The 18,227-nt window shown below is 49.3% G+C and overlaps 1 protein-coding gene across 4 annotated transcripts in view; it reads right to left on the bottom strand.

Annotated features, from left to right (window-relative positions):
• Positions 1–18,227, bottom strand: part of SSH1 (slingshot protein phosphatase 1) — a 56,383-nt gene that overhangs the window by 20,010 nt on the left and 18,146 nt on the right. For 2 of the 4 annotated variants that reach the window (XM_061385137.1, XM_061385133.1), the window contains exons 3-7: positions 10,267–10,370; positions 5,668–5,732; positions 5,073–5,194; positions 2,993–3,061; positions 1,346–1,411 (exon numbers count right to left, since the gene is read on the bottom strand). In XM_061385137.1, the coding sequence (XP_061241121.1) occupies positions 1,346–1,411; positions 2,993–3,061; positions 5,073–5,194; positions 5,668–5,732; positions 10,267–10,370 (426 nt within the window). Of the gene's footprint in view, positions 1–1,345; positions 1,412–2,992; positions 3,062–5,072; positions 5,195–5,667; positions 5,733–10,266; positions 10,371–11,963; positions 13,515–18,227 lie in introns of those variants that run through there. The other 2 variants (XM_061385135.1, XM_061385136.1) reach the window with 2 other exon arrangements.

Raw genomic sequence — 18,227 nt, 5'->3', positions numbered from 1 at the left:
GAGGGAACAACAAAGCTTCCTAACTCGCCCAGTCCGGCAGCCTCCCAGGTCACGTTCCATCCGCGGGTGGGCTCCCAAGGATGGATTCACTGCTGAGGCTGCGGTTACCTTGAAGGCAGGGACCCCAGTTTAGCAGAGCAGTTGGCAGGAGTTTCCTCAACACGCGGCACAGAGGGCTGGTTGTGTCCTTAGTCAGTTAATTTTCAGCTCCCTCCCATCAATGTCAGAATAGCTTAGATGCTCAGATTTCCTAGGGAAATGAGTTCTAGAAACTAATTTTAATATGAGAACTGCAGAAGAGATTTGGGAAGGCAGAGTGGGGCGGAAGAAACGAAACTGCAGATGCATATGCTGGCAGCCAATTTACTTATCCTTTTCCTACTTCTTTTTACAAAAATATCTGCTGAGTATTTCTCAGTGAATGGGGTGAATCAGGTATCAATGAAGGGTGGACGAACGAGGCCTTGGATGGAAAAATTATCAGAGAATGAAAGGCTACAGTGTAAGACAGTGTGTAGGGGGCATCCCTTAAAAGACTGGACACAGAATTACCACATGATCTAGAGATTCCACTCCCAGGTACGTTCCCCAAAGAACTGAAAGCAGGGATTCAGCAGATACTTTGTCCGCCAGAGGTCACAGCAGCTCTATTCACAGCCGCCAAAAGGAGGAAGTAACCCAAATGTCCATTAAGAGACGAACGGACAAACAAAAGCAGTAGATCCATATAATAAACTTACTGTTCAGCCTTAAAAAGGAATGAAGTACTGCAACATGGATGAACCCTGAAAGCATCGTGCTAGGCACAAGAAGCCAGACACAAAAGGACGGATGCTGTATGATCCCACTTCCATGAGGGACCCAGAACAGGCAAAGTCAGAGAGAGAGAGAAAAATAGAGGCTACCAGGCGCTGGGAGAGGGGGCAATGGGGAATTAACGTTGAATAAACGCAGAGCTTCTGTTTCAAGTGATGAAAAAGTTCTGGAAATGGAGAGTGATGATGGTGGACAACACTAAATGTACTTAATGTCACTGAACTGCAACCTTTAAAAATGCTTAAGGGACTTCCCTGGTGGTCCAGTGGTTAAGAATCCGAGCTCCCAATGCAAAGGGTGTGGGTTCAATGCCCCAGTTGGGGAACTGATATCCCACATACTGACTACACAGAGTGGCCAAAAAAAAAAAAAAAAGCTTAAAATGGTAAATTTTATGTTACATGTACTTTGCCACACACATAAAATAAACATACCTAAATGTGCTTCTAAGGAGATGGAGTTTTTTAATTAGTGCTGTCAGCTAGGAAAATATTTGTGAGGAGTTAAAAGTCCCTGAAACCACACTTACCACATGGCCTGGACAGACACAGGCTTGAAGACATGCATCCTCCCAGCGGTGCTGACGCTGAATCCACTGAGAATGAAAAACAAAGATGGTGCGGTGAGAAGGCGGAGCCCCGACCACATCCCTGCCAGGTGCTGGGGAACACCCTGAGGACAAGTCTGTCTCATACTGTCTGACGAGGGACCATAGGCCACAGGGACAAGGGCAAATGCGGAAAAAAAAAAAGAGAGAGAGAGAGAGATAGGTTCTCAGATCTGGAAGACTGGCTTTTAACCCAGCAACGTAAAGTCAGCCAAAAACCGAAAACCCAGCAAAGGGCAACCCCAACACTAGACACTCTCGCTTCACTTGCCCACCCTGCTCCCCCACTTCAGGCCCCACACACACTATCTAGGTGTTTTTTTTCCATTAGGGTCTTAGTTGCAGGCATGTGGGATCTAGTTCTCTGACTAGGGATCAAACCAGGGGCTCTCTGCATTGGGAGCTTGGAGTCAGCCACTGGAAAATCAGGGAAGTCCCCATCCATGTTTTTTAGAGTTGCATAAGAAACACATTAACTAAAGATAAAAGTTTAAAAGGGAAATATATATGGTAATTCCCTGGAGGTTCAATGGCTAAGACTCCTTGCTTTCATTACAGGGGGCACAGGTTCGATCCCTGGTTGAGGAACTAAGATCTTGCAAGCTGCACGGAAGCGCCAAAAATTTTTTAAAAAGTAAACAAATAAAAATTTTAAAAAATTAGAAAAGTAATCGTAAGCCCATGTCTTCAGTAAATCTCATTTTCATTTTTCCCTCCCAGTTTTATCTACACAGCCACATAACTTTTCTTGCTGGAATCTCAGGTGGAGATCATTTCCTCCCCTGCTTCTTCCCACTCGTGGCCATACCTGAGGTCCCCCCACCTGGCTGCCGCTCTAGGATCTGGACCGCCCTCGGGCCCTGGTCTACCTGCCTGGCCCGCTGGGATGATTCCACCTCTTCAGCGCCCCCAAGGGGCACCCGAAACACACTGCACCTGCTGGTGTGTGTCTCCCCTCAGCCCTCAGAGACCTGGAACTCCAGCCACACCACGTCACCCGTGCACTTGCAGGGACCAGCCGCGGCGAGGGCACACGGCGCGTGTTCATTTAACAACCCAAAGCAAATGGAGGAACGTCTGTTTAATGCTATTCTTGAACTTCATACAGCAGAAGATCTCCCCAAAAGCAGACTGTTTCTGTTGGTACCTCGTGACCCAGACTCGCTTCTCATTAGAGGAGTGTGCGTGCTCAGTTGTGCCTGACTCTTTTCGACCAAATGGACTGTAGCCTGCCAGGTTCCTCTGTCCATGGGATTTCCCAGGCAAGAATACTGGGGTGGGTTGCCATTTCCTCCTCCAGGGGATCTTCCTGACCCAGGGATCTAACCCATGTGCCCTGTACTGGCAGGTGGACTCTTTACCACTAAGCCATCAGGAAAGCCCAAACTCCCTTGTATCACGTCCCAAATGGACCCTGCCTTGTGAGCCTCACGGGAGGGCAATGTTACTCCTCCTGACGCGATAAACATGTCACACGTGGAGACTGTGTTAATGATTACCCAACATGTCCAAACTGACTTGTGTTTCAAAGTCTACGGTGAAACAAGCTTTTTAAAGAGGTCTCCTTACCCATCTCCATCGAGGTGGATTTTTGTGTCGCTCCACAGTCGGAGAACCATCCCGATGGTACAGCTTTTACTACACAGGAGGGAAGAGGAGACGTCTGGAGTTAGGGTCCACCCTCCTGCACGAGGCCTTCCCTCGCTGTGTCTCCACCCAGCTGGTCCAGCTCATGGGGGGGAACCACCACCTGCCCCTGGTCCCACTGCCTAGGGGTGTATCTGTCTGCAGGGACAGCCCACCACTGAATTCGAGAAGACGCGGGCCTCGGATGGCCAGAAACCCCAGCTTAGAGACAGTCACGGGGGACCACGACTCCACAAATGCTAGGTCTCAGCTGCAGCTCTCAGGGGCCAGGAGCAACCAGCGGACCACACGCCCACAGCGCAGCAGGGGGAAGCCGGCAACGGCAGGCACACGCTTGGCGTGAGGCTACACAGTCTAGGGACACAGGCAAATTGTGGGAGCTGCCCTCAGTCTCCTGTCCTGGGGTGGCAGGGGTGGGGAAAGTGCCAACACCAGGACTGGAGTTCACTTCTGGACCTCTGTTTCTGTAGCTGCTGTGCAGTTGGTGTTTTAAAATTGAGCTTAATCTGTGGGGTTTTTTTTTTTTTGCATATCCTAACAGCGATATGATACCTGACCACTTCAGAGCCTGGCACTGCTGAGAAACACAGATGGAAAGAAAAGGCTTGATCGGAGGGTCTCTTCGGATCACTATGAAAATTCTTCAGGAATTTGAAAAAGAGTCGGCTTGTGAGAAACAGCTGTCACTTCCAGGGTCAGCTCAGACCACCCCCAGGGACGCTACACGGACATCTCTCTGTTATGGGCTAATAGCCCCCAAGGGACTATGGCTATGCACACAAAACCATGCCACAGACAGTCCTCAGGTTCACGAAACCCACTCGATCCTCTGAGTATCAGCAGCCGTGGGGGATCTTCTCAACCCTCCGCTTCTGTATCTGCCTTCCTTTTACTTCATTTACTTGTAACAAGCAATGGAGTCTTGGTCGCAAGGGTGGGACTAATGGCAGCCCCCTCGCAAGAACAAGACAAGACAGCACGGTCTCCACCCAACCACTGCCTCTGCGGCTTGTGATTTCTGCTATTAGTTCTGCCTGAAATGCTCTTCCAACGCACCCTCTGACCTGCCCCAATCCCAGACTCACCTGACAAGCCCATTCGTCCTCTAAGACTGGGCTTAGCCATCGCCTGCTCCTGAAGGCCTCTGGCAGGCTGCCTGCCAGGCCCGTGCCTCTCCTGGGTTCCCATGACCACCCCACACTTCTCCATCACTGGGTACATCACCCTGACTTCTGGTCACGGCTTTCTCCCCGCTGAGCTTACAGGCTCCTTGAGGCCGAGAACTGTGGATACTCTTGCTGCCCTGTGTGCCGGGCTGAGCCTATTGCCTCATACTCAGGAGATGGCTTGCTTAATGAAGAGCAGGTTAATGAGGAATAAAGAGAGTCTACTCTAATCCACTTTTAACAAATTCAGGTTCTGCAAAGATCTCACTCGCATTAAGTTCTCTGATATGTAAGGAGAGTCATTCACCTCCATTTAACACACATAATAAGATCTATGATATAACTATTAGAAACTTGGCCTCCAGTTACTGGGAAATTCCCAACCTCTCTTCAAGCCTCTGACCTAGGACCCATCAACAAGTACTTGGGAATCCACGGGATATTAATACTGAATCAGGCCCTTGATATAATGCCCATCGATCACATACTTTCATATGGGATGGTCAGCCTGGAAGGCGCCTTCCTGCTTTACCTGGTCCTGCTCCTGCTTGCCCTGGGGTATTCACCATAGCTGTCACCTCCTCCAGGAAGCCCTCCTGGTTAAAGTGCCCTCTTCTAGGGCACCCCTGGGACCCAGGGTTAAATCTCTAAGCAGAGTGTAGACCCTAAGCTCAGCACAGCACACGAGAGCTAAAACGAGGGGCTCCACGGTCCCCAGGGCCTGACCACCTTGTCATCTACTGTCCCCACCATGGGTGTGGGACCCTGGAAACCTTTTTCCAGCAGCAACTCCTGGCCGTGCCGCAGAGGGGAGCCACCGTGCAGAGCAGACTCACCTCTCCTTACTGGAAAAGTCGACTCCCAGCAGGATACTCTCCTCCGTGTCCTGGCGCCCGCTGCTGTCCACCACCACCATGTACCGGACCCGCTCCGCCCAGGCACTCTCCAAGCGCACGGCCTAGACGGGCGGACATGCTCTCGCTGCCTGCCTTTCCAGGCGGCCACCCCTTCCTCCACCAGCCCAAGACCGGAGACTTTTGTTTTTATCTTTCCCCTGAGAGTTTTGGAATTAAGATCAAAGTCTTACATCTGGTTTATATCCCCAGCATGAGGGACAGCGCCTGGCTCAGAGGAGACCCTCAAACTTCGTTAAATACGGGTGAACAAATAAAACCCAGAGAAAGACGATTTCAGCTCAGCACAGACTGACCCAGAAACCTTATCCACCCTTTCCTGCACCTTCTGGGGGACAGAGGAGCAGATGGGGATTTGGCCTTAGTGAACAGCTTGGGAGAATTTGCTATAATGTAAGAGAGCCAACCCCTTCCACCCCCTCATTCCCCAACCTCCCTTCCAACTCCCTGATCGTCAGTAAGTGCTACCAAATGTCACCATTAAAAACGAAAACTTGCCACTCTCATCTCTTCTTACCAGCTTGATTCTATCTTCACAACGCAGAAGGTTGATCATGACTTGAAGATGTTGAGGCAGGTCCCCTGTTGGACAAATGAAGGAAGTTTAGAATGGGTCACCCACCTACGTTCTGGAGGTGGTTTTGAGGGTCTGGAAGACATGGACTTCCCTTAGTCCACTCCTGAATGCCGCAACGAGTATGCGTGAGAAAGAGAGTTCACTGCCAGGTTTTTTAAAGTTGCTCTTGTTTTCTGAACTAATTGCAATACGGGTTTTTTTTTTTATTATTATTATTATTACATACAAAATCTGAAAAATACAGACAAGCCTAGAGAAGAAATGTTATTAAATTCAAGCAAATGTGACTTTGCAGGGGTAGGGGCGGCAGAAACTATAGACACAGCTGAAGAGACGGATTTGCTGAGGGTTGGTCTGAAAGAAAAAGGACTTGGCGTTATTTTCCGTTTAAAAAATCTGCCTTCAGTGCAGGAGACGTGGGTTTGATCCCTGGGTCAGGAAGATCCCTGGGAGAAGAGAATGTGTTCCAATATTCTTGCCTGGAGAATTCCATGGATAGAGGAGTCTGATGGTACTACAGTCCATGGGGTCTCAAAGAGCTGGACATGACTGAGTGACTAACACGCACACACCGCTTTCCTTAAAAGAGGGTGAAAGACATGACTTCTATAACCAGGAGGGAAAATGTGTTAAGTCACTGCACAGAGAGAAGGGATGTGCTGGGTACCCAGAGATATAATTTGAGTAAACAGCAATGGCATTTTTTTTTTCCTGCTAAAAATCATATATTCTTTTTCGGTTTGTTTCCCCCAGGTGATTGAAAAGAGACAGGAATCCAGGGTCAGCCTCCGAACATCACTAAGTGGCTGCAGGGTCCTGGGGGGTGCCTCTGGGCTGCAGGGAGGGGAGGAGAGTTTCCTGGAGGTGGTGAGCCTCCACAGCCACACAGGATCCAACCCACAGAAGGGCTGCGTGTCCCAGGCACAGGGGACCCCATCACTGAGCTTCATAACTAGAAAGTAGTGAGGGTGCTTCCAATGCCGCTTTTTTCCCTAGCTTATGTATATTTCAAATATGTCTGTGTGGGGATCGTTCTGAAGAAATGGTTCAACTGTAAAGATGCTGATGCGGAAGAAAAGTGCAAGGAGTAATTCACAGAAAATCCATAATCATTTCAGTTGTGCAACACCCCTAAGAAACAATTGTCTTAAGAAAAAAAATGACCCTACAGATCATGATTAGAACCTAGAGGGATTAATCCACTGGACGTGTTCCTTTTTTTTTAACTTGATTTTCCCATATAATTTTTTTAAGTTGGTATGCTGCATTTTCATTTTTTATTTCGTTCAAGAAATTTTCCTTTTTATGGCCATGCGGCATGTGGGATCTTAGTTCCCTGACCAGAGATTAGACCCCTTGCATCCTGCTGTGGAAGTGCAGAGTCTCAACCACTGGACCGCCAGGGAAGCCCTGGGCATGTTCCTTTGGCAAAAAGCATCTTTTTAATCTTACAGAAGGTTGACGAATGATGCACAAATGGCACTTCCAGCCTCAGAGAGGAGTCCAGTTTGTTGGAAACCTGCCCCCTTGTCTCCTCTCTTCCAGGATCCCACAGAGTACCACACCCTACACCAGCACCACGTCCCATGAGAAACGACTTGGAGCGGACGATCCTCGTTCCTTTTCTCTACCCAGCAGCACGCTCACCTGTCGTGTCACCAATGTCAGGATGGCACACAACCACCACGGCTGGTTCCCAACTCGCCTGGGCGCCCTTGCCCCCTACTCTGAGTCACAGAAGCACACGGATCAAGGCGGACACCAGTCCCTCGTCTGATGAGTGGCTCAGTGAAAACGAAGCTTTCCACACAGATAGAGGCCTTTCCGGAAAAGGCAATGGCACCCCACACCAGTACTCTTGCCTGGAAAATCCCATGGATGGAGGAGCCTGGTGGGCTGCAGTCCATGGGGTCACTATGAGCTGGACACGACTGAGCGACTTCACTTTCACTTCCATGCATTGGAGAAGGAAATGGCAACCCGCTCCAGTGTTCTTGCCTGGAGAATCCCAGGGACGGGGGAGCCTCGTGGGCTGCCGTCTATGGGATCGCATAGAGTTGGACACGACTGAAGTAACTTAGCAGCAGCAGCAGCAGAGGCCTTTCAGTGGGACTGTCTGCTGAGACGTGGAATTGCTGACAGAGAGAAATCCCAACCCTAGGCCTGGCAGCCTCACACAGTCTCTGTATGTTAAAGTGTTTAGTAAGCACTTGCAAAAAAAAAAAAAAGCAGAGAATGTGAGCCTGAAGTATAGGTTGGCCCTGTAAAGGAAGAATCTCGGCCCAACTGGACTGGCTAACATGAGCGGAATTACTCGACGTGGAGTAATGTCCTCAGCTTGGCTGAGGTTTGCTTAGGGGCCTGTGGGTCGTCTGGGGGACTTGCCGTGAAGTCCAGTGTGTGCCTGACCCCCAGTCATGTACTGAGCATCTGTGGCCAGTGGGCAAGCCCTGCTTTTTTGAGCTCACTGGCTCCCCCAGACCCCAGGGCAGAAAAGCCAACATATCAGGCTCCCTTCCCATCCTTGTGTTACCTTCCAGAGATGCACCAACCAGGTGGAATAAGGGATTTTACAAGACGGTTTTGTAGTCACTTCCCCAAGATTGCACACAGTATGCAAATATTCGCTGAATTTGAGGAAGGAGACATTTAATACTCAGGGAACAAAACTGAGCATTGGCTTTGCTCATGCATTATGGTTAAGCCACGAACAACAATTTACACTCCTTACAGGGCAGAACTGCTAGCAGATTAAAGAGCAAAGGTTCCGTTTGTAGTTTTATTGTACCAGCAGTCACTGTAGCAATAATTACAGCTAAGCAGGCAGAGCACCAAGGAGAAGGTAGGCCTGTTAACATGCATAAATTTTACATTTCTCGTCATCTGAGTTACGGATATTTGATGTCCATTGTAAAGATTAGGAGACCAAAGCTCAGAAACTGACTCTGAAAGTTCTGTATGCTTGCGAAACTGGGGTCAGAAGCCAGGTCTGTCTGGCTCCAGAATAAATATTCTTTCCACAAAACACACTGCCTCCCTGCGCAGAAGGATTGTTTACTTAGCTTACGACAGACCTAAATCTTGATTGTAAATATCAGCATGTGACAATATTGACTGAGCCTTGCGGGTTGCTATAAAATCTAAGACAGGAAATTCTAGCCTAGAGACTCAGCTCCCAGATGAGGCTTGACTGACTTGACGTTAGACAAGCAAGATGACCGAAGTCACAAAAGAACCGGCCCCAACTGCCAGCGCCTTTGATTCGCTGTTGTTCTGAGAGGCGAGGTCTTTCCAGCACCTATTCAGAAGTGAGCTGCCCATCCAAGAAGCGCCTGGAGAGGCTCCCCACTGGCTACAAAGGTCCACTTGGACGAAAATGCCTCGCTAATCCTTTCCTCCCAAATGCCTTCAGGTTCAGGGTCAAGTCACCTAAGAAAACCAGTCCTGTTACTTTGCTGCTGCTGTTCAGTCACTCAGTCCGACTGCAACCCCAGGTACTGCAGCGTGTCAGGCTTCCCTGACTTTCACTTCGTGGCCATTTTTCTTTTGATTGAAGGTTGTTTTCTTTTTTTTTTAATGTAGACCATTTTTAAAGTCTTTATTGAACTGGTCACAGTATTGCTCCTGTTTCTCTGTTTTGCTTTTTGGTCACGAGGCACATGGGATCTCAGTTCCCCAACCAGGGACTGAACCCGTGCCCTCTGCACTGGAAGGCGAAGTCTTAACCCCCAGACTGCCGCGCCTATGGACATTTGTACACGTTTCTTATTTCCTTGCTTTTGTGCCTCAGTGAATACTCAGTTTGATGCCATTTTATAATTTCTGTCTACTTCCAAAAAACCACCCACCATTAAAGAATAAAGACTTCCCAACCCAGTACGTGCCCAAGGTTTGTAAAAAAAATTCCCCAAATGAGAGCTTTCCAAACGCTCAGAGCAATGACAGACTAGGCATCTCGTACCCCAAGGCAGTACTTTTCAAGGGGACAACGTCTGGCTATAAGGTGCTCTGGTGCATTTATTAAAAAGGCATCTGAAGAAAGTCAGTGTTAGCTGCTTAGTCATGTCCGAGTCTTTGCAATCCCATGAACTACAGCCCACCAGGCTCCTCTGTCCATGGCATTCTCCAGGCAAGAATACTAGAGTGGGCAGCCATTCCCTTCTCCAGGGGATGTTCCTGAACCAGGGATCAAACCCGGGTCTTCTGCAAGGCAGGCAACTTCTTTATTGTCTGAGCCACCAGGAGAAGCCCAGGATACCGTAACTTAAAATCTGCAGTTAACTGATAGACTGAGTAGGGAAACTTCACATCCAAACAGAAAGCTGCTGACCTTATAAGGGTGCTGGCTCCCAGTGCCGTCAGGAAAACACACATGGCCTCAAGAAAAGAGCCTCTGACCTGCACCTGTCATCACCAACCTGTGCTGCGCTATTTCCCTGGCCTTGAAAACCAGCCAAGTGCTGAACACCAGTGTTGGAGGGTTGCTCAGTCGCATAGAAGATAACTCCCTGGGTAAGAGCATCAGTTTAGAGCCATCACCTGCATGCCTGTGGGGGTGCTGAAGACTCCGCTGGGCTTGAGGGCTGCTTCCCTGCTGTAGGAAGAGGGCTGCTCCTTTCACCATGAAAAAGCTCTCACTTAAGCTGGGGAGAGGAAAAAAAACAGAGCACAGTTAGGCTGGAATTCACAGAGGAAAATGGGCAAAGACGAGCTGCAGAAGAAAAGCTAGAGAGTGGCATGTAAAACGCCAATGGGATGAAATAGCTCCTATGGTAATCTCACACAGTACTCCCCCCAAACCTCTGCCACAAGCCTGCTGCTGGAGAGTTTACGGGACAAAGCAGGATACTTCGGCTACAACACCGAGGTTCTCCATGGGCTCCTCCAGCACTCAGAGCCCCTTCCTGCAGGACACTGTGAAGGGACACCACTGTAATACGATGTCTTCTAGAAACAGAGACCGACTCTCTGATGAGCAGAGGATGGTTCCTTTTGTGAATTTTTCAGACTTTTGCTGTTGATCTCTGCCCCCAGCACTCTGAACTTTTAACAACCTCACTGCTTCCTGGTGTCTTCGGTTGATAGAGCATAAGGAAGATGAAATCACACTTTCACTATCTGTTTGCACCTTAAGAAAAATGGGTGGCTGTGACCACTATTCCCATAGAAAAGCTCAAGTTAACCCAATGAACTTCTCAGCAGAGGGAATCTTTGGTCTTTGTTATTTTAACAGGCAATAATATCCATATTTAACATATGACTTTAAGAATTACAATAAAAAATTTCACTTTCATGACTTGGCTACCAAGAAAATCTTTAGCTTATGCAGAAATCCACCCTGTATGAGCTGATAGACTATATTAGCTATTAATTACCACCAATTACTTAGAAAAAACCATCATCTCTGAAAACTACACATAAGGCACACCAAAATTATTAATAGTGCTAAGGTTATCTTTTTTCTACTTCTTAGCATCTTCCAAATTTACTGTATTGAGCAAATATTAACTTTTGTAAATGATATTTTAACTTTCAAAGTCACAATGCAAAACATTTCATTTTTATTAATTTTGTGAAAGACTGCAGTTCAAATTATAGGGAGCTATATATATTATTCATTCTCTCTTGAGCAACCAATTAACATATTTGATTGAAAGAAAAATCTCTAAGAAACAGAAGCACTTAAAAAAAAAACAAAAACAAATCAATTCTTGACAGAAACACAAGGACATCTTGTGTAACATAAAACAACAAAACCATCATTGCCCAGGACAGCTAAAGTTGGTAGTTAAACATTCTCATCCTGGAATATTCAGCTAAGTCTAAAATACAACTCCAGGAGCTAAGAAACCTCACTGCAGGGGCCAGTGTCAAGTCAGCAGTTTCTGGAATTGAAAAAAAAAAAAACAAAACAGTTATCTTCCATACTATGAAGACTGCCAACGAAATCTGTTCGTTTTTCTGCCTCGCACGCTAAAAAATCACAATGGCTCAAATAGCAAACGTTAAGGTTTTAGTTCTGCCCCTCTTATCCTACTGACAACTGGCTTTCTCTCTTTCCTGTGGGCAACAGTTCACACCTGGACGGCGCCTCTTCTTCCATCGTCACATACTGCCAAGTCACCCTTTCCACCCTGTGAGTCCTGTACCTGTGGTGCCAGTTTCAAGCGCTGAGGAGTCTAGGACTGTAAATAATGGAAGAAACAAGATGCACCCTTTCTGTGAGTCTCACTTACCCATGGCAGGCAAAAAGCTCATTAGCATCCATTGGCCGACAGACATCCCAGGCTGTCTAGTTCGAGCAAACGGCAGAGAACTGCCCAACACTTTTCTACCCCTGAAACTTGTCACTCACCCTTTCCTTAAAATCTTACAACTGAGTTTGTTTTCTGAACTATGCTGTTTTAGGTAAGACATGGATCACTTACTACCTACTTTCATCGCTGCCCGAGAGACTCCAACAAAACGCACGAAACTTCAAACAGCAATCAGTTCATCGAAGCAGCTGGCGGGGGGGGGGAGCGGGGAGAAACTTTGCAAGGCATCATCAACCTCTTTTTGTTCATGAGTTTAAAAAAAAAAAAGAAAAAAAAAAATCCATAGTGACCAGAAACCTGAGCCCTCTGGAAGCAGCCAGCCAGTGACGGTGACCTTTGCCTTGGAAATCATGGGCAAAAATTCCCCTTGGTTTCCCTTATATTTCCTTGGGGGGTGGGGTGGGGGTGGAGGAGGAACAACGCAAAATAGGCTGGTTTTATCCCGTGATCGCTTTCGAGGCCAGTTGTTCCTCAGTGTTTCTGAGGCTGTTAAAGAATCAAGAGCCTTGAGGCTACATGTCAATTCAGGGGGCTGTGTGCCTGGGCTCCCCGGGAACACTCTGCCTCTGTCCTCCTCTGGGCAGGGCGAGATCTGAAGCTGCAGGTGGGGAGGCTCAGAGAACACACCCTCCCCAGCCTCAGAGACGGCCCTGTGGCTCAGACAGTAAGCAGATGGGGCACAAGGAAAAAACCTCGCTGGATGACTCCCGGGGCCCAGAGGCCACAGAGCCTGGCAGTCATGGGACCTACGAAAATGAGACGGATATTCTTTATGGCCCTGCTTCCTGTCTTCTGCTCTGAGCTCACTCTGGGCTCAGAGCCTCCCTTGCCCGCTGGGTCGCTGATGTGAACAACTGTCTCCTGCAGCCAGGGCTCTGACACCATACAGTCCCCGGGTTCATCAGTCTCCAGACACCCCCATTTCGGGGATGGCGCACCTCCTTTTCAAGGTTCTCCAGATGAGGAAAACACACCCACAAACCACCCATCATCATTCCAGTGAAATCAGCCTTTTCCCCAAAGATACTGGTCCCCAGAAAGACAGCTCTTTAGACTTAAGCTCTGGGAAGTCAGATGCAGGCAAACGAAACGGAAATGTTTCCCTTGGTTGCCGCGAGAAAAATCCCAACGGGGGATTAAGAACAAGTTCAGCCCCCCACCCTCCCTGCTTTTTATCTCCACAATACAGAGGAGTCTCAGAGGCCGGTTTTAGGAGATGACATGGGGTCATAATTTGTACAGGGCACTGCAGACAGACGGGGTCCTCCGGAAAACCCCACCCTCCAAGCAGCAACAGCCAGTGTCACCCAGAAACCCAGACGCAGGAGGGAAACAGAAATCGGCGGTGGCGATACATACTAGCTTTGCTGGAAACCTCTGAGGAGCAGAAGTAGTGGGGGTGGCTGGCTGGAGAGGCAGATGTCAGCACCACAGAAGAGGTCCCGGACCGCCCGCCGTGGTCACATCGTGTGATCTGAACTGCCCCCAGCCCCTGCCCTCCCCGCTCCCCGGAGAAGGATGGACGTCTGAACAGGAGGCTGGACGGAGCCCTCCAGGGAAGCGGCAGAGTGCCCGTCCTGATGGAAGGAAGGATGGCGTTCCCACCCAGACGGCAAATGGCTCTGCTGGAACCCTCGTTCTTCCCTGATATTTGGGTTTAAAAAAGGCTCTTGTCCTTGCCTATCCTGATGAAAGAGGGCTATTCAGAGGGAGCAAAACAGCTGAAGTTCCTCTAATCACTTTTACTCCTACGGCTTTTTGTGGGCCTCGGGAACAAGCGATAGGGTGTGCGTTAGAAACTGCGAGGAAAAACAGCTGGCAGCCCAGAAACCTGCCCCAAGCCATGAGGACCCCATTCTTGTCCAAACCGACAGACCGAAGGATTTCTGTTTCTTTCAAATCACCATCCATTCACCCAACAGGGATCGTGGGCAGCTGCCACGGTTGTTGGGTATTTTTTAAAAGCACAGATACATCCTGGAAGTCCTTCAGTTATGCTAATCGGTCCTCGAGGCAGATCTGGTATGTGTGTGTGGGAGGATGGCATTCCAGGTAGAGGGAAGGGGAGGGGCTCTGAGACCCTTTCGCAGGGGGCACAGGGTGGGCTTTGGAGGAAGAGCAGGTGGGTGTCCCAGAGAGTGGGATGAGATGCTGAAACCCACCTGGCGGAAGCCAGCTCTGCTTTTCCTGCTTCTTTTGGCAGAGAAAATACTTATGTTAAGGATGCAACTAACTATATACGAAGCCAGGCAGGACGGGATGAACTCCCTGAGAAAGGAACCCTGGAGGGCTGGGAAGAGAGTGCGTCTGAGCGGTAGGTTCTGCAATGTTCTGTGAAGGAAGGGCTCTGAGACTTCTGGGAAGGCCTCACCTGCAAGGTTCTCCCAGCTACGAATGGTAAAATTAACCTTTACAAGAGGATCAAGGGAAACACACGCTACGATCGTTCTTGTTCTATGGTTGAGAAAACCTCAGCCGCAGGAGCATAATCTTTATGAGATGGGCTGAGACCCACGTCTCTCTGGCCCATGCCCACCTTCTTAACCCCTGGAACGCCCTCGCAGCTGCCCATCCCAGAGGGAGGACCGGAGTGGAGTCCCTGCAGCGCCCTCTGGGGCCAGGCCTAGCAGCGCTGAGGAGTCAGGAGAGGACCCGTCCCTGGTCCTTCTTCCCAGCATGTGGACGCATCAGGTGCTGGAGAGAGATGGGAAACAGCCTCAGAAAGAGAAGACCCGGTGTCAGCCCCAGGGGTGCCACCATCACCGTTACAGGACAGGACATGTCACCCGGTCCTTCTGGACTGAATGGGGGTCCTGGGCGGGCGGCTGGGGAGGGGCAGAGCCACGCTGGTCAAGAAGCTGCTTCTCACCAACAGCACCGCCAATGCCCGAGCACCCACCACGTGCCACCCCGTCTCCTCCCCAAGCTCTGCAGGAAGACATTCTCTTCTTTCTCACAAATGAAGGAGGGCAGTCCGGCTCCTGAAAGCGTCCGGAGGAGAGTCTGGGCAACCTCATTTTTTAACCCACTGCCTCGATGACTCTAAGTGCATGTCGAAGTTTAAAAACATACAATGCACTGGTCTGGGAATCCATATTTCTGGGTTCTGACACCTGGTCTATTATGTGGATGTTCTGATAGTCACTTACAGGGCTCTACTCAGCCATTCAAATAGCCAAGTATTTGCAGAATAAGGAGAACCACAGTACACCAAGCCCAAATGAGTGCTGACCAGGTCAAGACAACAATCTTTAAGGGATGGGTCCGCATTTGGGCAGTCTGGATGTGTGCCAGGCCACTTAGAAACATAATTCCTTGAAGAAGGGATACACTCGGTGTAGAGACATCGCACAATAGAATATGATAGTAATGCTTCTAATTTCCACTTCTGGCTGTACGTGGGAAGAATCTACAAAACTTCTAAAACGTTCACGTCCAGGTCTAATACCAGCCGGTTCTAATTTGGAAGGTCTGTGACGAGTCCTCGGCACCTGCTTTTTTTTTCTAAAGTCCCAAAACGGCTACTGAAGCACAGTCAGGGCTAAGAACCCCTGCACTTAGCAATCACAGAAGACACAGAGGAAGCTGCTCCCTTCATAAGAATTCCTTACACACAGCAAGTACACAACACATGTTTTTGCTGGTGAAACATAACACCCATAAAAACCTGTGCTCCTCTCGGAAGGATACAAACACGATTAGGTGCAATGAAGGAAGGCCACGCCAGGTCAAAAAAAAACAAAAACAAAAACAAAATAATACCATCCTCGGAAGTAGCACAACAGGTTAGCAAATAACTACACATGGCCTTTTCCTACCAAATGCTTTCAGAGTCACAGGTGTTCCTGCCCTTGAAAGGCAGTCCTGCATCACAGTCATCTGAGATGACAATCATAACAATGAATCAGACCTCTGATAAGCCCAGCTGTTGACAAAGCTCTCTGGATGATGTCAGCCTATTTGATCTTCAAGAAGCTCTCCTATGGAGAACCCAGCAGGCATTATGACACTCATTTTATAGAAGAGGATACAAGAAGTTATTTAACTGGTTATGATTTTAGGATTTCTGATGCTACATCTTGGGGGGGGGGGAATAAAACCAGAGAACATGGGCTTAAAAGTATAGACTCTAAGAAAGGTTGAAATGAACACAACACTGTCAAGCAACTATGCTTCAATTTTTTAAAAAAAGGTTTCATATTGACTGGACTGTTTGAAATGAACTGAATAACTTCTGCATGGATAGAATTAACCCTCGATTGCACACAGCTCTGCCCAGTGATTACGGAATAGACTGGTTTGTCCAGTGGACTTGACGATAATTCTTTACGGAATGCTCGTAAAGCTGTCACTATAGGAAAGATGGTCCCCATGTACACTCCAAGAGGGGGTTCCATTAATTCCATCGAGATTAACAAATACTGGGTTTTCCTGGTGGCTCAGATGGTAAAGAAACCTGCCTGCAGTGAGGGAGACCTGGGTTCGATCCCTGGGTCAGGAAGATCCCCTGGAAAAAGGAATGACCACCCACTCCAGTATTCTTGCCTGGAGAATCCCATGGACAGAGGAGCCTGGGGGGCTACAGCGCATGGGATCTTTAAACAGTTGGACGTGACTTAGTGGTTCAACAACAACAAAGCCGATGGAAGACTTATCACAGGAGTGAGGCAGGCACCCTGCAGATGGAGACAGAACACTCTCTCCCCTGTTCCCCTGCAGACGTTTCTCTCATTTTGAACTCAAGTTCAAAAGTCACAGAGACCCCGGGGTGTACCAGCACGTTATTTCCATTTTGTGCTTCACGGGGCCATTGGGTAAGGCCTCGTCCCGAAGGCCATTCTCCAGGCTCTAAGTGTAGACCACAGCTCACCTGATTCACCTGCCAGTCAGAGCCCTCTCCTCAAAGGCTCCGCTCCACACAGAGTGCTGACCACAGGGAAACTCCAGCTCTGCAGGGCCCTATACTCAGGGAATGGGGTCACCAGCAAGAAATGCTGGCAGGGCTCCTTACAAATGTCTCTGCTGCTGGGGCATGTATTGTTTGGCTAGAAGGCGTGGGCTTCTCTCAGAGAGAAGGAATGTCCCAAGTATTTTGGACAGTAAGAGACATTCTCTGCAGCCAGCTACACAGCGCGCCTTCATAGCAACAGGCGGGAGCGAGCAGCTGAATACACCAGCCAGCTTGCAAAAGCAGAACTTCCCCCTGCCTAAGTAGGACAGCAGATACCCTGCTTTGGGTTGGCTCCGCAAACCTCGGGAGGGCTCCTCGATGGCCCCCATGAGCCCTCAGGCCCTGTCTGTGGAGGCTGGAGCTGGTGTCTCTGCCCGTGAATGTCTGGTACACCGGGACTGAAGCCCCCTTCGTGAGCACGGAGAGAGAAAGGCCGCATTGTGCAGGAAATGCAATGGCAGCAGAGACAACCTAGCCAGCCAGAAATAACAGGCACATGAAGGAAACGCTTTCTGAAACAACTCAGAAATTCCAAGAATGGACTGTCTCAACTGTCCCCAGTTCCCAGCCCTTTCTTTGGGAGGCAGCCCCATCCCATATTCATGGGTCGCCCGGTCCTAACCTGGCGAGGGCACCCTTTCCTTCCCAGGCCCCTGGCCCCGTGAGCCATGCGATGTCCACTCCCCGTGTGCCTGGCTGTGTGTGGGGTCCTCGGCATCCCTGCGGGGCAACGCTGTCCAAGAGGAAGGAGACGTCCTCCACTTGTGCCGTCTGATATGGCAGCCGGAGAGGCCTATGGTCTGAACGCTTGAAAGGTGATGAGTGAGGCGGATGAGCTGAATTTGTCTTATTTGACTTTAGTAGTGAAATTCGCTCAGTTGTGTCCAATTCTTTGAGACCCCATGGACTGTAGCTCACCAGGCTCCTCTGACCATGGGATTTCCCAGGCAAGAATAGTGGAGTGGGTAGCCGTTCCCTTCCCCAGGGGATCTTTCTGACCCAGGGATGGAACCCTGGTCTCCTGCATTGCAGGTGGATTCTTTACTGTCTGAGCCACCAGGAAAGCCCAGGAATACTGGGCTTTAATCAGCCACGTGTGGTGAGCAGCTATGATCCAGATGGCACAGCTATGCTGGGAGCCTGCAGCCTAGTGGGAATCAGGGTGGAGAACAGAGGACCCCTGGCCTCTAACCTGCTCCATGCCATTCCCAGCCACTGCCCTTGTTGCGTAG

The sequence above is a fragment of the Bos javanicus genome, chromosome 17 (genome assembly GCF_032452875.1).
Source record: "Bos javanicus breed banteng chromosome 17, ARS-OSU_banteng_1.0, whole genome shotgun sequence".
Lineage (NCBI taxonomy): Eukaryota > Metazoa > Chordata > Mammalia > Artiodactyla > Bovidae > Bos > Bos javanicus.
Note: the sequence above shows the minus strand (reverse complement) of the source record. Positions and strands in the feature narration are given on the sequence as shown.